Source organism: Zonotrichia albicollis, chromosome 34, assembly GCF_047830755.1.
Source record: "Zonotrichia albicollis isolate bZonAlb1 chromosome 34, bZonAlb1.hap1, whole genome shotgun sequence".
Taxonomy (NCBI): Eukaryota; Metazoa; Chordata; class Aves; order Passeriformes; family Passerellidae; genus Zonotrichia; species Zonotrichia albicollis.
In genome coordinates this window covers 1,898,613-1,917,101 of record NC_133852.1, presented here as the reverse complement: position 1 = coordinate 1,917,101, position 18,489 = coordinate 1,898,613, and the positions used below count along the sequence as shown (strand labels likewise).

Sequence of the window (18,489 nt, the reverse complement as noted above, 5' to 3'; positions counted from 1 at the left end):
TCGGGGTCCCTGGGTTTTGGGGTCCCTGGAATTTGGGATCCCTGCAATTTGGGGCCACTGAAATTTGGGGTCCCTGAGTTTTGGAGATCCCTGCATTCTGGGGTCCAGGGAATTTGGGGTCCCTGTCTTTTGGCATCCCTGGTTTTGGGGATCACTGAAATTTGAGGTCCCTGGTTTTGGGGGTCCCTGGGTTTTGGGGTGTCCCTGGAATTTGGGGAGCCACTTTGGGGGTCCCGCAGGAGCTGGAGGAGAATTTCTCGCGCGCCACCTCGGAGGCTTTGGCCGCCTTTGGCAACGGGGACCTGTTCGTGGAGAAATTCATCGAGCGCCCGCGGCACATCGAGGTCCAGATCCTGGGTACGGCTGGTGGGGCACTTTCGGGGTTCTCTGATCCCTTTTGGGGTCTGATGGGCCATTTTTGGGGCTCCAGTTCCATTTTTGGGGTTCCCAGTTCCACTGTTGGCGTTCCCAGTCCCATTGTTTGCGTTCCCAGTTCCATTTTTGGGGCTCCAGTTCCATTTTTGGGGCTCCCAGTCCCATTTTTGGTGTTCCCAGTTCCATTTTTGGGGTCAGTTGTCCCATTTTTGGTGTCCCCAATCCCCCAGGTGACTCCCACGGGATCGTGGTCCATCCGTACGAGCACAACTGCTCTGTGCAGGTCCCTTTTGGGGTCTGTTACTCCATTTCTGGGGTCATTTTCTCCATTTTTGGGGTCAGTTGTCCCATTTTTGGTGTCCCCCATCCCCAGGTGACTCCCACGGGAACGTGGTCCATCTCTACGAGCGCGACTGCTCCGTGCAGGTCCCTTTTGTGGTCGGTTACTCCATTTTTGGGGTTCCCAGTCCCATTTTTGCGGTTCCCAGTCCCATTTTTGGGGTCAGTTTCCCCATTTTTGGGGTCAATATTCCCATTTTTGGTGTCCCCAGGTGACTCCCACGGGAACGTGGTCCATCTCTACGAGTGCGACTGCTCCGTGCAGGTCCCATTTTTGGGGTCGGTTACTCCATTTTTGGTGTTCCCAGTCCCATTTTTGGGGTCAGTCTCTCCATTTTTGGGGTCATTCACTCCATGTTTGGCGTCCCCAGGTGACTCCCACGGGAACGTGGTCCATCTCTACGAGTGCGACTGCTCCGTGCAGGTCCCATTTTTGGGGTCAGTCTCTCCATTTTTGGGGTCAGTTGTCCCATTTTTGGGTTCCTGATCCCCCAGGTGACTCCCACGGGAACGTGGTCCATCTCTACGAGCGCGACTGCTCCGTGCAGCGCCGGCACCAGAAGGTGGTGGAGATCGCCCCGGCAGCGCGGCTGCCCCCGGAGCTGCGGGCGCGCCTGGCCGACGACGCCGTGCGCCTGGCCCGCCAGGTGACACCTGGGGACAGGATGGGGACAGCGGGGACATTGTGGGGACAGCCCTGGGGACATTGTGGGGACAGCCATGGGGACAGCCATGGGGACAGCAGGGACAGCCATGGGGACAGCCATGGGGACAGAGGGGACACTGGGGACAGCAGGGACAGCCCTGGGGACACTGGGGACAGCAGGGACACCTGGGGACACTGGGGACATTGTGGGGACAGCCCTGGGGACACTGGGGACAGCAGGGACAGCCCTGGCAACAGCGGGGACAGCCATGGGGACAGCCCTGGGGACAGCAAGGACACCTGGGGACAGGATGGGGACAGCAGGGACAGCAGGGACAGCCATGGGGACAGCAGGGACACTCGGGGACAGCCCCAGGGCAATGGGGGTGGGATCTTGGGAGGACATCAGGGGACCCAGGTGGACATCGAGGGACCAAGATGGACTTTGAGGGACTGAGGTGGACATTGAGGGGCTCACGTGGACATTGGAGGGCCCAGGTGGACATTGAGTGACCAAGATGGACATTGGGGCACCCAGGTGGACATTGAGGGACTGAGGTGGACATTGGGCAGGACTCAAGTGAACATTGAAGATCTCAGAAGAAACCTGGGGTTCCTGGGAGAACATTGAGGGACCCAAGTGGACATTGAGTGACCAAGATGGACATTGGGGGACCAAGGTAGACTCTGAGTGAACAAGATGGACATTGAGTGACCAAGATGGGCATTGATGGACTGAGGTGGACATTGGGGACCCAGATGGACATTGAGTGACCAAGATGAGTATTGATGGACTGAGGTGGACATTGTGGGACCAGGAGAGAGAGAACATCGAGGAACCAGAACCACCCTAGAAGGCCCCCAGGAGGACATTGGGGACCCTTGGGGACCTTTGAGGGGCTCCAGGAGCCGGGGCTGGGGGGACCCCGGGGTCTGCAGCCCCCGGCCCTCACTGAGCCAGCACGGGGGTCCCAGGTGGGCTACGAGAACGCCGGCACCGTGGAGTTCCTGGTGGACCAGAGCGGGGACTATTACTTCATCGAGGTCAACTCGCGGCTGCAGGTGGAGCACACGGTCACCGAGGAGATCACCGAGTGAGCGGGGGGACCCCGAAACCTGGGGGGACCCCGAAACCTGGGGGGACCCAAATATCCTGGGGGGGGACCCAAATATCCCGGAGGGGACCCCAAAAATGGCATTGGGGACCCCACAAATGGCATCGGGGACACCAAAAGTGGCAGGGGGAACACCAAAAAAAATGGTCCCCCATTGTCCCCTGTACCCCCTGACCCCAATGTCCCCATTGTCCCCCCTCTGTCTCTGTGTCCCCCAATGTCCCCGTGTCCCCAGCGTGTCCCTGTGTCCCCTGTACCCCGCTGACCCCACTGTCCCCATTGTCCCCTGTGTCCCCTGACCCATTGTCCCTGTGCTGTCCCCATTGTCCCCTGTGTCCCCTGACCCAAATGTCCCCATGTCCCTCTGCTATCCCTGTGTCCCCCACTGTCTCCGTGTCCCCCCGTGTGCCCTGACCCCCCTCACTGCAATGTCCCCCCTTGCCCCGTGTCCCTCATTGTCCCTGTGTCCCCTGTACCCCCTAACCTCGTTGTCCCCCGGTGTCCCCAGCGTGTCCCCATGTCCCCTAACCCATTGTCCCCATTGTCCCCATGTCCCCACCGTGTCCCCATGTCCCCTAACCCATTGTCCCCATTGTCCCCGTGTCCCCCATTGTCCCCGTGTCCCCGCTGTCCCCGTGTCCCCGTGTCCCCCATTGTCCCCATGTCCCCTAACCCCGCTGTCCCCGTGTCCCCCATTGTCCCCATTGTCCCCATGTCCCCTAACGCATTGTCCCTGCTGTCCCCATGTCCCCCATTGTCCCTGTGTCCCCTAACCCTGCTGTCCCCACTGTCCCCGTGTCCCCATTGTCCCCATTGTCCCCATGTCCCCTAACCCGCTGTCCCCGCTGTCCCCGTGTCCCCAGCGTGGACCTGGTGCACGCGCAGCTCCAGGTGGCCGCGGGGCGCTCACTGCCCGAGCTGGGGCTGCAGCAGGAGCGGATCCGCGTCAACGGCTGCGCCATCCAGTGCCGGGTGACCACCGAGGACCCCGCGCGCGGCTTCCAGCCCGACACCGGCCGCATCGAGGTGAGGACCCCCGGGACCCCCGGGATGGGGACAGCACCCCCGGGATGGGGACAGTGCCAGGGTACCCCCGGGATGGGGACAAATGGGACATTGGGATGGGGACAGTGCCAGGACCCCACGCGCAGCTTCCAGCCCGACACCGGCCGCATCGAGGTGAGGGGGGACCCCGGGACCCCCGGGACCCCCGGGATGGGGACAGAACCGGGGTGGGGACACCTCCAGGATGGGGACAGTGCCAGGGCACCCCCGGGATGGGGACAAACGGGACCCTGGGATGGGGACAGCTCTGGGATGGACACAGCACCATTGGGTTCCATGGTGTCTGTAGGTTCTGGGGTGTTCCCATTGGATTTTGTGGTGTCGGTACAATTTTGGGGCGTTTCCATTGGATTTTGTGGTGTCTGTACAATTCTGGGGTGTTTCCATTGGATTTTGTGGCATCTGTACAATTCTGGGGTGTTTCCATTGGATTTTGTGGTGTCTGTACAATTCTCAGGTGTTTCCATTGGATTTTGTGGTGTCTGTAGGTTCTGGGGTGTTCCCATTGGATTTTGTGGTGTCGGTACAATTTTGGGGTGTTTCCATTGGATTTTGTGGCGTCTGTAGGTTCTGGGGTGTTTCCATTGGATTTTGTGGTGTCTGTACAATTTTGGGGCATTTCCATTGGATTTGCGGCGTCTATAGGATTCCCAGTTGTTTATAGGATTTAGGTCGTTTCCATTGGATTTGCGGTGTTTCCGTTGCATTTTGGGGCATTTCCGTTGCATTTTGTGGCGTTTCCATGGGGTTTTGGGGTGCCTCCCTTTAGGTTTTTCGCTCTGGTGAGGGGATGGGGATCCGCCTGGACGGGGCCTGGGGATGTTCACAGATATTTTGAGGCGTTTCCATGGGGTTTTGGGTCTCTCCCTTTAGGTTTTTCGCTCCGGGGAGGGGATGGGGATCCTCCTGGATGGGGCCTGGGGGTGTTCACAGATTTTGGGCTGTTTCCATTGAATTTTGGGCTGTTCCCATGGGATTTTGGGGTCTTTTCCTTCAGCTTCCGCTCCAGGGAGGGGATGGGGATCTGCCTGGACGGGGCCTGGGGATGTTCACAGATATTTTGAGGCGTTTCCATGGGATTTTGGGTCTCTCCCTTTAGGTTTTCTGCTCTGTTGAAGGGATGGGGATCCGCCTGGACGGCGCCTTGGGATGTTCACAGATTTGGGGTGTCTCCATTACATTTTGGGCTGTTTCCATGGGATTTTGGGTCTCTCCCGCAGGTGTTCCGCTCCGGGGAGGGGATGGGGATCCGCCTGGACGGCGCCTCGGCGTTCCAGGGCGCTCTCATCTCGCCCCATTACGATTCCCTGCTGGTCAAGGTGGTGGCGCACGGCCCCGACCAGCCGGCGGCCGCCGCCAAGATGAGCCGGGCGCTGGCCGAGTTCCGCATCCGGGGGGTCAAGGTGGGGCTGGGGGGCTCAAAAGGGGGCTGGGAGGGGTCGAAATGGGGCTGGGGGGGTCAAAATGGGACTGGGAGGGGTCAAAATGGGGCTGGGGGGGTTCAAAATGGGGCTGGGGGGCATCAAAATGGGGCTTGGGAGGGTCAAAATGGGGCTGAGGGGGTTCAAAATGGGGCTGGGGGGGTCGAGGTGGTGTGGGGGGGGGTTGGGGAGGATTCAAGGGGGTTCTTGGGGGTCACAAGGGGGCTCTCTGTGAGCCCCCAGCCCATCCTGGGGGTCCCCAGGACCCCCCTGACCCCCCGTTTTCCCGCAGACCAACATCCCGTTCCTGCAGAACGTTCTGGCACACCCGCAGTTCCTGGCGGGCGCTGCCGACACTCAGTTCATCGATGAGAACCCCGAGCTGTTCCACCTGCGGCCGGGCCAGAACCGCGCCCAGAAGCTGCTGCACTACCTGGGTGGGCAGAAATCCCCAAAATCCCCAAAATCCCCAAAATCCCCAAAATCCCTTTCCTGTGGGGTTCTGGGGGAGCCCGGGAAGTGTTTGGGGGTCCCTAAGGCGTTTTGGGGGGGGGGGTCCCCGGGGTTGTCACCCCCCCCCGTGTCACACCTGTCCCCGCCCCCCCCCCAGGTCACGTGATGGTGAACGGGCCCAGCACCCCCCTCCCGGTGAAGGCCAAGGCGGCGCTGGTGGAGCCCACCCCCCCTCCGGTGCCCATGGGTGAGTGGGGGGCACCCCAAAGTGTCCCCAAAGTGTCCCCAGAGTGTCCCCAGAGTGTCCCCAATGTGTCCCCAATGTGTCCCAAATGTGTCCCCAATGTGTCCCCAATGTGTCACCAGCATGTCCCCATAGTGTCCTCAAAGTGTCCCCAATGTACCCCCTTTACTCCCCCTGTCCCCATAACCTCTTCCCCCTGGTGCCCCCAGGTGCCCCCTGCCCCTCCTTACCCCCTCACTGACCCCCTCTCTGCCCCCCTTTACTACCCCCTGCCCTCTCTAACCTCTCCCCCTGCCCCTTTTACTGCCCCCTGCCCCCTTTCTGACCACTACCCCCCTTTACTGTCCCCATTTCCCCCTCCTCTGACTTCTGCCCCCTCTCTGTCCCCTCTCTGCCCCCTGCCCCCCTTTACTGCCCCCTTTACTGCCCCCTCTAACCTCTCCCCCCCTGCCCCACACAGGTGCCCCCTGCCCCTCTCTGACCCCTCCCCATTTCCTGCCCCCCTTTACTGCCCCCTTTACTGCCCCCTCTAACCTCTGCCCCCCTGCCCCATTGAGGTGCCCCCATTCCCTTTGCAGCCCCCCTAACCTCTGCCCCCCTGCCCCATTGAGGTGCCCCCATTCCCTTTGCAGCCCCCCTAACCTCTGCCCCCCTGCCCCATTCAGATGCCCCCATTCCCCTTGCAGCCCCCCTAACCTCTGCCCCCCTGCCCCATCCAGGTGCCCCCATTCCCCTTGCAGCCCCCCTAACCTCTGCCCCCCTGCCCCATCCAGGTGCCCCCATTCCCCTTTGCAGCCCCCCTAACCGCTGTCCCCGTGCCCCATCCAGGTGCCCCCATTCCCCTTGCAGCCCCCCTAACCTCTGCCCCCCTGCCCCATCCAGGTGCCCCCATTCCCCTTGCAGCCCCCCTAACCGCTGTCCCCGTGCCCCATCCAGGTGCCCCCTTTGCAGCCCCCCTAACCTCTGCCCCCCTGCCCCATTCAGGTGCCCCCTTTGCAGCCCCCCTAACCTCTGCCCCCGTGCCCCATCCAGGTGCCCCCATTCCCCTTCCAGCCCCCCTAACCTCTGCCCCCCCTGCCCCATTGAGGTGCCCCCATTCCCCTTCCAGCCCCCCTAACCTCTGCCCCCCTGCCCCATCCAGGTGCCCCCATTCCCTTTGCAGCCCCCCTAACCGCTGTCCCCCGTTGCCCCCGACGCAGGCTCGCCCCCCGAGGGCCTGCGGGCGGTGCTGCAGCGCGAGGGCCCCGCGGGGTTCGCGCGGGCGCTGCGGGCGCACCGGGGGCTGCTGCTCACCGACACCACCTTCCGCGACGCGCACCAGTCCCTGCTGGCCACGCGCGTGCGCACCCGCGACCTGGCCCGCGTAGCGCCCTTCGTGTCGCACGCGCTGAGCCCGCTCTGCAGCATGGAGACCTGGGGAGGTGGGCGGGGCTAAGGGGGGTGGGCGGGGCCTAAGGGGGTGGGGTTTGATGGGGTGGGGCCTGAGGGGGAGGGGCCGAGGTGTGCCATTAGTGCCCTTCGTGTCGCACGGCGCTGAGCCCGCTCTGCAGCATGGAGACCTGGGGAGGTGGGCGGGGCTAAGGGGGTGGGCGGGGCCTGAGGGGGTGGGGTTTGATGGGGTGGGGCCTGAGGGGGAGGGGCTGAGGTGTGCCATTAGTGCCCTTCGTGTCGCACGAGCTGAGCCCGCTCTGCAGCATGGAGACCTGGGGAGGTGGGCGGGGCTAAGGGGGGTGGGCGGGGCTTGAGGGAATGGGCGGGGATTGAGGGAATGGGAGGGGATTGAGGGAATGGGCGGGGATTGGGGGACACGCCCTTCGTGTCGCACGCGCTGAGCCCGCTCTGCGGCATGGAGACCTGGGGAGGTGGGCGGGGCTCGGGGTGGGCGGGGCTTGAGGGAATGGGAGGGGATTGAGGGAGTGGGAGGGGATTGAAGGAATGGGCGGGGATTGAGGGACACGCCCTTCGTGTCGCACGCGCTGAGCCCGCTCTGCAGCATGGAGACCTGGGGAGGTGGGCGGGGCTAAGGGGGGTGGGCGGGGCTTGAGGGAATGGGCGGGGATTGGGGGACACGCCCTTCGTTCCGCACGCGCTGAGCCCGCTCTGCAGCATGGAGACCTGGGGAGGTGGGCGGGGCTTGGGGAGAGTGGGCGGGGCTTGAGGGAATGGGCGGGGCTTGAGGGAATGGGAGGGGATTGAGGGAATGGGCGGGGATTGGGGGACACGCCCTTCGTGTTGCATGCGCTGAGCCCGCTCTGCAGCATGGAGACCTGGGGAGGTGGGCGGGGCTAAGGGGGGTGGGCGGGGCCTGAGGGGCTGGGGTTTGATGGGGTGGGGCCTGAGGGGGAGGGGCCGAGGTGTGCCATTAATGCCCTTCGTGTCGCACGAGCTGAGCCCGCTCTGCAGCATGGAGACCTGGGGAGGTGGGCGGGGCTAAGGGGGGTGGGCGGGGCTTGAGGGGGTGGGCGGGGCTTCAGGGAATGGGAGGGGCTTCAGGGAATGGGAGGGGATTGGGGGACACGCCCTTCGTGTCGCACGCGTTGAGCCCGCTCTGCAGCATGGAGACCTGGGGAGGTGGGCGGGGCTAAGGGGGTGGGCGGGGCCTGAGGGGGTGGGGTTTGATGGGGTGGGGCCTGAGGGGGAGGGGCTGAGGTGTGCCATTAGTGCCCTTCGTGTCGCACGAGCTGAGCCCGCTCTGCAGCATGGAGACCTGGGGAGGTGGGCGGGGCTAAGGGGGGTGGGCGGGGCTTGAGGGAATGGGCGGGGATTGAGGGAATAGGAGGGGATTGAGGGAATGGGCGGGGATTGGGGGACACGCCCTTCGTGTTGCATGCGCTGAGCCCGCTCTGCAGCATGGAGACCTGGGGAGGTGGGCGGGGCTAATGGGGGTGGGCGGGGCTTGAGGGGGAGGGGCTTGAGGGGGTGGGGCAGCAAGGGGAGCTTAATGGAGTGTGGTAGTGAGAGGAGGGGCTTAATGGGGTGGGGCATCAAGGGGAGTGGCTTAATAGGGTGGGGCAGTGAGGGGAGAGGTTTAATGGGGTGTGGCAGTGAAGGGGAGGAGCTAAAATGGGTGTGGCTTAAAGGGTGGGACATTCATGGGAGGAGCTTTAGCAGGAGCACCTGGGGCTGGGGATTAACGACCCGAGGGGTTGGGCTTGAGTGGGTGGGGCTTGGGTGTGGCATTTGGGGCGGGGCTTTCCCTGTGGGTGGGGCTTGCACAGGAACAGGGGGTGAGGACAGGGCGCGAATGAAGGGGCGTGGGTTTCGTGTGGTGGGCGTGGCTCTCCCATGATGGGCGTGTCTCACCCGCGAGGGGCGTGTCTGAGGGCGGGGCGTGTCCCCAGGCGCCACCTTCGACGTGGCCATGCGGTTCCTGCACGAGTGTCCCTGGGAGCGGCTGCGGGAGCTGCGGCGCCTCGTGCCCAACATCCCCTTCCAGATGCTGCTGCGGGGCGCCAACGCCGTGGGCTACACCAACTACCCCGACAACGTGGTGCACAGGTCAGGGGGACATTGGGGACACTGGGGACACCTTGGGGACACCTTGGGGACATGGGGACACCATAGGGACACAGGGCGCCAACGCCGTGGGCTACACCAACTACCCCGACAACGTGGTGCACAGGTCAGGGGGACATTGGGGACACCTTGGGGACACCTTGGGGACACCTTGGGGACACCTTGGGGACATGGGGACACTGGGGACACCTCGGAGACACCTTGGGGACATGGGGACACGGAGGGGACACAGGGCGCCAACACCGTGGGCTACACCAACTACCCCAACAACGTGGTGCACAGGTCAGGGGGACATTGGGGACACTGGGGACACCTCGGGGACATGTTGGGGACATGGAGGGGACACCACAGGGACATGGGGACACAACGCCATGGGCTACACCAACTACCCCGACAACGTGGTGCACAGGTCAGGGGGACATTGGGGACACTGGGGACACCTTGGGGACATGGGGACATCATAGGGACACGGGGTTGACAGGGGGCGCCAACGCCATGGGCTGCACCAACTACCCCGACAACGTGGTGCACAGGTCAGGGGGACACTGGGGACACTGGGGACACCTTGGGGACACCTTGGGGACACCTTAGGGACATGGGGACATCATAGGGACACAGGGCGCCAACGCCGTGGGCTACACCAACTACCCCGACAACGTGGTGCACAGGTCAGGGGGACATTGGGGACACCTTGGGGACACCTCGGAGACACCTTGGGGACATGGGGACACAGGGGGGACACGGGGCGCCAACGCCGTGGGCTACACCAACTACCCCGACAACGTGGTGCACAGGTCAGGGGGACACTGGGGACACTGGGGACACCTCAGGGATGTGGGGACACCTTGGGGACACCTTGGGGACATGGGGACACCATAGGGACACGGGGCGCCAACGCCGTGGGCTGCACCAACTACCCTGACAACGTGGTGCACAGGTCAGGGGGACATTGGGGACATTGGGGACACCTTGGGGACACCTTGGGGACATTGGGGACACGGAGGTGACACCACAGGGACATGGGGACACCTTGGGGACATGGAGGGGACACCACAGGGACGTGGGGACACAACACCGTGGGCTACACCAACTACCCCGACAACGTGGTGCACAGGTGAGGGGGGACACCCTGGGGACATTGGGGACATGGGGACACTGGGGAGACAGAGGAGATTGGGGGATATTGGGGGACACAGAGAGATAAGGGACAAGGGGGACATGGGGACACAACAGGACAGGGACCAGCAGGCCCCATGGGGACATCGTGGCCATAAAAAGGGGACACTGAGGACAAAACAACAACACAGAACTGACCCCCTGAGCAACCCCGAGTGACCAAAGTGACCCCAACCCCAAAACTTCCCATGAGACCACCCCGAGGTGACCCCACCCAATGTCCCCTTGGTGTCCCCAAACCATGGTGTCCCTGTGGTGTCCCCAGGTTCTGCGAGGTGGCTGTGGCCAAACAACCCCGAGTGACCAAAGTGACCCCAACCCCAAAACTTCCCATGAGACCACCCCGAGGTGACCCCACCAGTGTCCCCTTGGTGTCCCCGTGGTGTCCCCAGGTTCTGCGAGGTGGCCGTGGCCAAACAACCCCGAGTGACCAAAGTGACCCCAACCCCAAAACCTCCACCAAGGCCACCCCGAGGTGACCCCAACCCATGATGTCCCCATGGTGTCCCCAAACCGTTGTGTCCCCATGGTGTCCCCAGGTTCTGTGAGGTGGCCGTGGCCAAATGACCCTGAGTGACCAAAGTGACCCCAACCCCAAAACCTCCACCAAGGCCACCCCGAGGTGACCCCAACCAATGTCCCTGCGGTGCCCCTGTGGTTGGGGGACATTGGGGACATTGGGGAGATGGAGATATGGGACAAGAAACATTGGGGGGACAAGGGAGGACATGACAGGTGCCAGCAGACCACATGGGGACATAGAAGGGACATTGAGGACAAAACAACAACCCAGAACTGACCCCCTGAGCAACCCCGAGTGACCAAAGTGACCCCAACCCCAAAACCTCCACCAAGGCCACCCCGAGGTGACCCCAACCCATGATGTCCCCGTGGTGTCCCCGTGGTGTCCCCAGGTTCTGCGAGGTGGCCGTGGCCAACGGCATGGACATTTTCCGCGTCTTCGACTCCCTCAACTACGTGCCCAACCTGCTGCTGGGCGTGGAGGCCGCGGGCAGCGCCGGCGCCGTGGTGGAGGCCGCGCTCTCCTACACCGGCGACGTGGCCGACCCCACGCGCACCAAGTACAGCCTGGGCTACTACCTGGGGCTGGCCAAGGAGCTGGTGGCGGCGGGGACACACATCCTCTGCATCAAGGTGGGCGTCTGGGGGGTCCTGGGGGGGATTTGGGGGGTCCTGGAGGGGTTTGAAGTGGTTTGGGGGGGATTTGAGGGAGTTTCAGGGGCATTTGGGGGGTTTTGGAGGGGTTTGGGGAAATGGATGACAGATGGTGCAGCGGGGACACACATACTCTGCATCAAGGTGGGTGTTTGGGGGGTCCTGGGGGGGATTTGGGGGATTTGGGGGGATTTCAGGGGGATCTGGGGGGTTCTGGAGGGGTTTGGGGAAATGGGATGACAGATGGTGGCAGCAGGGACACACGTGCTCTGCATCAAGGTGGGCGTCTGGGGGGTCCTGGGGGAGTTGGGGGGGATTTGGGGGAGTTTGGGGGGTCCCGGGGTGGTTGGGAAATGGTTGGGTTTGGGGAATGGTTTTGGGGTTGGTCTGGAGCTGGTGGTGGTGGGGACACATCAAGGTCAGGGTCTGGGGGGTCCTGGGGGTGTTTGGGGGAGTTTGGGGTTGTTTGGGGGGGGTTTATGGTGTTTTGGGGGGTCCTGGGCAAATTGGGAAAGGGATTTGGGGGTGCTGGGGTGAATTTGGGGCTCCTCTGTTATCCAGGGTTGGGCTGGACCAACCCAGGGTGGGACATTGAGGGTCCCAACATCCCCTGTGTCCCCTCCGAGTGTCCCCTCCCCAGGACATTCTCCCCAGGACATGGCCGGGCTGGATGATGAGGGGTGGGACATTGAGGGTGGGACATTGAGGGTCCCCATGCCCTGGGTGACCCCCAAAACCCCCCCAATGACCCCCATGTCCCCTCCCAGGACATGGCCGAGCTCCTGACCCACCCAGGGTGGGACACTGAGGGTCCCCATGTCCTGTGCCCCCCGAGTGACCCCGGTGTCCCCTCCCCAGGACATGGCCGGGCTGGATGAGGGGTGGGACACTGAGGGTCCCCACGCCCCCATGCCCCCCATGTCCCCCCAGTGACCCCCAGTGACCCCGGTGTCCCCTCCCCAGGACATGGCCGGGCTCCTGACGCCCGCGGCCGCCGGCTGCTGGTGGGTGCGCTCCGGGAGCAGCACCCCGAGGTGCCCCTGCACGTGCACACCCACGACACGGCCGGGGCCGGCGTGGCCTCCATGCTGGCGGCCGCCCAGGCCGGAGCCGACGTGGTGGACGTGGCCGTGGACGCCATGTCCGGCATGACCTCCCAGCCCAGCATGGGCGCCGTGGTGGCCTGCGCGCGGGGGACGGCCCTGGACACAGGTGGGGACACGGGGGGTCACGGGGACACAGGTGGGGACATGGGGAGGGACATGGGGGACAGCCCTGGACACAAGTGGGGACATGGGGACACGGGTGGGGACATGGGGAGGGACATGGGGAGGGACATGGGGGACAGCCCTGGACACAGGTGGGGACACGGGTGGGGACATGGGGAGGGACATGGGGACACAGGTGGGGGACATGGGGACACAGGTGGGGACATGGAGGGACATGGGGGGACACCCCTGGACACAGGTAGGGACATGGGGGCACATCCTTGGACACAAGTGGGGACATGGGGACAGACAGGGGGACATTGGACACAGGTGGGGACATGGGGGGACAGCCCTGGACACAGGTGGGGACATGAGGGGACATCCCTGGACACAGGTGGGGACATGGGGATGGACAGGGGGGACATGAAGGTATGGGGGGACAGCAAGGCTTTGAGATGTCCCCAAGGGTTAAATGGGACAATGAGGGTTTGAGATGTCACCAAGGCATGGAGGTGCCACCACAGTCCTGAGGTGCCACCACAGCCACGACTTCATCCCGAATCCACCACAGCCCCACACCACAGCCCCTTGGTGTCCCTGCAGTGTCCCCACGTGTCCCCTGTCCCCAGGGCTGGACCTGCAGCGCATGTTCCAGTACAGCGAGTGCCACAGTGTCCCCGCCATGTCCCTGCAGTGTCCCCGCCATGCCTCCAGGCTGTCCCCATGCTGTCCCCATGGTGTCCCACACTGTCCCCACACTGTCCCCACGTGTCCCTGTCCCCAGGGCTGGACCTGCAGCGCGTGTTCGAGTACAGCGAGTGCCACAGTGTCCCTGCATGTCCCTGCCATGTCCCCATGCTGTCCCCACACTGTCCCCACACTGTCCCCACATGTCCCCACGTGTCTCCTATCCCAGGACTGGACCCGCAGCGCTGTGTTCGAGTACAGCGAGTGCCACAGTGTCCCTGCAGTGTCCCCGCCATGTCCCTGCCATGTCCCTGCCATGCCTCCATGCTGTCCCCACACTGTCCCCACACTGTCCCCATGGTGTCCCCACATGTCCCCACGTGTCCCCTGTCCCCAGGGCTGGACCTGCAGCGCGTGTTCGAGTACAGCGAGTGCCACAGTGTCCCTGCAGTGTCCCCGCCATGCCTCCAGGCTGTCCCCATGCTGTCCCCACCCTGTCCCCACAATGTCCCCACATGTCCCCACATGTCCCTGTCCCCAGGGCTGGACCTGCAGCGCGTGTTCGAGTACAGCGAGTACTGGGAGGCGGCGCGCGGCCTCTACGCCGCCTTCGACTGCACGGCCACCATGAAGTCGGGCAACGCGGACGTGTACGAGAACGAGATCCCGGGCGGGCAGTACACCAACCTGCACTTCCAGGCGCACGCCATGGGCTGGGACACAAGTTCAAGGAGGTCAAGAAGGCCTACACCGAGGCCAACAAGCTGCTCGGGGACCTCATCAAGGTACGGGGAAAATGGGGGGTCCAGGGGGTCTGCATGGGGTGGGGGTCCCCATAGAATGGTGTCCGTGGGGTGGGTGATGTCTACTGGGTGGTGTTCACTGGGTGGTGTCCATGGGGTAGATGGTGTCCATGGGGTTGGGGTCTCCTTAGAATGGTCTCCATGGAGTAGAGGGTCTGCATGGGGTTTGGGTCTCCTTAGAATGGTCTCCATGGGTGGGTGGTGTCCATGGGCAGATGGCCTCCATGGGGTGGGAGGTCTTTATGGTTTGGGGTGGTCTCCACAGAATGGTGTCCATAGGGCAGATGGTCTTCATGGCATGGAGGAGGTCTGTGGGGTGGGTGGTCTCCATAGAATGGTGTCCACCGGGTGGGGGCTCCATGGGGTGGGTGGTGTCCATAGAATGGTGTCCATGAAGTGGAGGTCTCCATGGGGTGGGTGATATTCACCAGTGGTCTCCATAGGGTAGATGCTGTCCATGGGGCGGGTGGTCTCCATGGATGGGTGATCTCCATGCGGTTTGGGTCTCCATGGGGTGGGTGATGTGCACTGGGTGGTCTCCATGGGGTGGGTGGTCTCCATGGCATGGAGGATGTCTGTGGGTGGGAGGATCTCCATGGGTGGTTGTTCCACCAAGAGAGGTCATGCGGTGACCCATGAGCTGACCCTGAGCTGACCCCAAGATGACCCCAAGAGTTGACCCAGAGGTTCCTCCCACACTGACCCATGAGGTGACCCCGAGATGACCCAAGAGCCGATCCTTGAGTTGACCACAAGTAGCCCCATGAGTTAACCAAGAGCGAGCAGTGAGATGACCCCGAGGTGACCTCGAGCTGACCCCTGGCGACCCCTGGCCCCCCCAGGTGACGCCCACGTCGAAGGTGGTGGGGGACCTGGCGCAGTCATGGTGCAGAACGCGCTGTCCCGCGAGGAGGTGGAGGCGCGCGCCGACGAGCTCTCCTTCCCGCTCAGCGTGGTGGAGTTCCTGCAGGGCCACATCGGGGTGGCCCCCGGGCGGCTTCCCCGAGCCCTTCGCTCCAAGGTGGGCACTGCGAGGGACTGGGAGGGAACTGGGAGGGACTGGAGGGACTGGAGAGGAGTGGGATGGACTGGAGGGGAGTGGGAGAAACTGGGATGGACTGGGGTGGCACTGGGAGGAGTGGGATGAACTGGGATGCACTGGAAGGGACTGGGATGGCACTGGGAGGGACTGGATGGCACTGGGAGGGACTGGGAGGGAGTGGGATGAACTGGATGCACTGGAAGGGACTGGGATGGACTGGGAGGGACTGGGATGAACTGGGATGCACTGGGATGAACTGGGATGGCACTGGAGGGACTGGGAGGATGTACCAGAGGCTGTTGCCATGGCAACAGGATGCTGCAGTCCCTGCTGCCGTCTCCATCCCTGGTTGCCATGGCACCCACCCCATTGCCATGTCCCCTGTCCCATGTCCCTCATCCCATTCCCATAATGTTCCCTCTCCTGTCCCCTGTCCCCCGTCCCATTCCCACGCTGTCTCTACCCTGTTTCCCATGTCCCCTGTCCTGTCCCATGCCCCCACCCCATTTTTACGGTGTCCCCATCCCATTGCTGTGATGTCCCTGTCCCATTCCCGTGTCCCTCACCCCACTGACCCCCCATTCGTTTGTCCCCCCAGGTTCTGAAGGACGTCCCATGGGTCGAGGGCACCCAGGGGTGTCACTGCCCCCTGTCCCATGATGTCCCTTGTCCCCTGTCCCATGATGTCCCTTGTCCCCCCAGGTTCTGAAGGATCTCTCTCGCGTCGAGGGGCACCCAGGGGTGTCACTGCCCCCTGTCCCACACTAACCCCTGTTGATTTATTTCCCCCAGGTTCTGAAGGACCTCCCATGGGTCAAGGGGCACCCAGGGGTGTCACTGCCCCCTGTCCCACACTAACCCCTGTTGATTTATTTCCCCCAGGTTCTGAAGGACCTCCCGCGGGTCGAGGGCCGCCCGGGGGCGTCGCTGCCCCCGCTGGATTTCGAGGCGCTGGGCCGGGAGCTGGGGGCGCGGCTCGGGGCCCCCCCCAGCCCCGAGGAGCTGCTCTCGGCCGCGCTCTACCCCAAGGTGTTCGAGGAGTTCCACTCCTTCCGCAGCACCTTCGGGCCCGTGGCCTGCCTGGGCACCCGCCTCTTCCTCGAGGGGCCCACCGTGGCCGAGGAGTTCGAGGTGGGCGCTGGAGGGGACTGGGAGGGGATTGGGAGGGGATTGGGATGGACTGGGAGCGACTGGGGGGGCACTGGGATGAACTGGGGGGACACTGGGATGAACTGGGAGGGGATTGGGAGGGAATTGGAGGGGAGTGAAGGGCACTGGGAGGGATTGGGAGGGAACTGGGATGGGACTGGGATGGACTGGAGGGGACTGGGAGGGGATTGGGAGGGACTGGGAGGGACTGGGATGGACTGGGGGGGAACTGGGATGGACTGGGAAGGGATTGGGATGGACTGGAGGGGACTGGGAGGGGATTGGGGGGCACTGGGAGGGACTGGGATGGACTGGGGGGGAACTGGGATGGACTGGGGGGGAACTGGGATGGGACTGGGATGGACTGGAGGGGACTGGGAGGGGATTGGGGGGCACTGGGAGGGACTGGGATGGACTGGGAGGGAACTGGGACTTGTGCACTCCTGGAACTCTCTGCCCAGCCCTGGAGCCCCTTACACACCATTTACACAAGTTTTACACGCAGTTTACTCCCAGGTCTCCTAGGTGGAGCTGGAGCGGGGGAAGAAGCTGCATGTCCCTTACACACCAGTTACACACTCTGGAAACCCTTACACACCATTTACACATGATTTACTCCCTTACACACAATTTACTCACCCTTTACTTGCAGGAGGAGCTGGAGCAGGATAAAACCCTGCACACCAAGGCCCTTACACACCAGTTACACACCCCTGGACGCCCTTACACACCAATTACACACCTCTGGACACCGTCACACACCCTTGCACCTGATTTACTCCCACTTTACTCCCAGGTGGAGCTGGAGCGGGGTAAGACGCTGCACATCAAGGCGCTGGCGCTCGGGGACCTGAACGCGGCCGGGCAGCGCGAGGTTTTCTTCGAGCTCAACGGGCAGCTGAGATCCATCCTGGTGCGGGACACGCAGGCACTCAAGGTGGGTTTGGGATTTTGGGGGAATTTGGGGGATTTTGGGAGGATTTTAGGGGGATTTGGGTGGTTTTGGGAGGGCAGCTGAGATCCATCCTGGTGTGGGACACGCAGGCCCTCAAGGTGGGTTTGGGGGTTTGGGGAGGTCTGGGGGGTTTTGGGGGATTTTAGGGGGATTTGGGTGGTTTTGGGGGGCAGCTGAGATCCATCCTGGTGCGGGACACGCAGGCGCTCAAGGTGGGTTTGGGGGATTTTGGGGGTTTTGGGGAGATTTTAGGGGGATTTGGGTGGTTTTGGGGGGCAGCTGAGATCCATCCTGGTGCGGGACACGCAGGCGCTCAAGGTGGGATTTTGGGGAAGTTTGGGGGATTTTGGAGCATTTGGGGGAGTTTGGGGAGATTTTTGGGGGGATTTTTGGGGGGATTTTTGAGGGGATTTTAGGGGGTTTGGGGGAATTTGGGGGGGCAGCTGAGATCCATCCTGGTGTGGGACACGCAGGCACCCAAGGTGGGTTCGGGGTGATTTTGAGGGGACTCCAGGAGGTTCTGGCCAGGGTGACGAGCTCGGTGGTGATTTTGGGTGACTTTGGGGTGACTTTGGGGTGACTTTGGGGTAACTCTGTGGTGACTTTGGGGTGACTTTGGGGTGATTTTGGGGTGACTTTGGGGTAACTCTGTGGTGACTTTGGGGTGATTTTGGGGTGATTTTGGGGTGACTTTGGGGTGACTTTGGGGTAACTCTGTGATGACCTTGGGGTGACACCGCAGTGACCCCAGACCCCCCCCCATATTTCCCACCCCCCCCCCCCCCAGGAGATGCACGTGCACCCCAAGGCCGAGAAAGGCGCCAAGGGCCAGGTGGGCGCCCCGATGCCGGGGGAGGTGGTCGAGGTCCGGGTCAAGGAGGGCACGACGGTGGCCAAGGGGGACCCTCTGTGCGTGCTGAGCGCCATGAAGATGGAGACGGTGGTGACGGCGCCCGTGGGCGGCAAAGTCACCAAGGTCCACGTGCGCCCCGGGCTCAGCCTGGAGGGCGAGGACCTCATCGTGGTCATCGAGTAGAATTCGGGGGGTGTCCCCCCCAAAAAACCCCCTCAAATAACCCCAAAACCCCCCTGGAAACGACCTCGCCAAAACGGAGCGCG

At 63.2% G+C, this 18,489-nt stretch overlaps 2 protein-coding genes across 2 annotated transcripts in view; one reads left to right on the top strand and one right to left on the bottom strand.

The window, feature by feature from the left end:
- LOC141726389 (reticulon-3-like) overlaps window positions 1-1,713 on the bottom strand; it is a 21,067-nt gene extending 19,354 nt beyond the window's left edge. Inside the window, exon 1 of the mRNA XM_074531245.1 lies at window positions 1,673-1,713. Coding sequence (XP_074387346.1) covers window positions 1,673-1,703 — 31 coding nt within the window. The 5' untranslated portion in view covers window positions 1,704-1,713. The remainder of the gene's footprint in view (window positions 1-1,672) is intronic.
- The window catches only part of PC (pyruvate carboxylase), a 25,374-nt gene extending 6,885 nt beyond the window's left edge, over window positions 1-18,489 (top strand). The window contains 19 exon segments of the mRNA XM_074531291.1: window positions 240-357; window positions 1,210-1,361; window positions 2,336-2,454; window positions 3,339-3,501; window positions 4,761-4,943; window positions 5,254-5,398; window positions 5,572-5,661; window positions 6,858-7,079; window positions 9,000-9,156; window positions 11,265-11,505; window positions 12,490-12,517; window positions 12,520-12,738; window positions 13,963-14,133; window positions 14,136-14,206; window positions 15,067-15,103; window positions 15,106-15,245; window positions 16,149-16,397; window positions 17,212-17,352; window positions 18,158-18,489. Of these exon segments, the coding sequence (XP_074387392.1) occupies window positions 240-357; window positions 1,210-1,361; window positions 2,336-2,454; window positions 3,339-3,501; window positions 4,761-4,943; window positions 5,254-5,398; window positions 5,572-5,661; window positions 6,858-7,079; window positions 9,000-9,156; window positions 11,265-11,505; window positions 12,490-12,517; window positions 12,520-12,738; window positions 13,963-14,133; window positions 14,136-14,206; window positions 15,067-15,103; window positions 15,106-15,245; window positions 16,149-16,397; window positions 17,212-17,352; window positions 18,158-18,406 (2,895 nt within the window). The 3' untranslated portion in view covers window positions 18,407-18,489.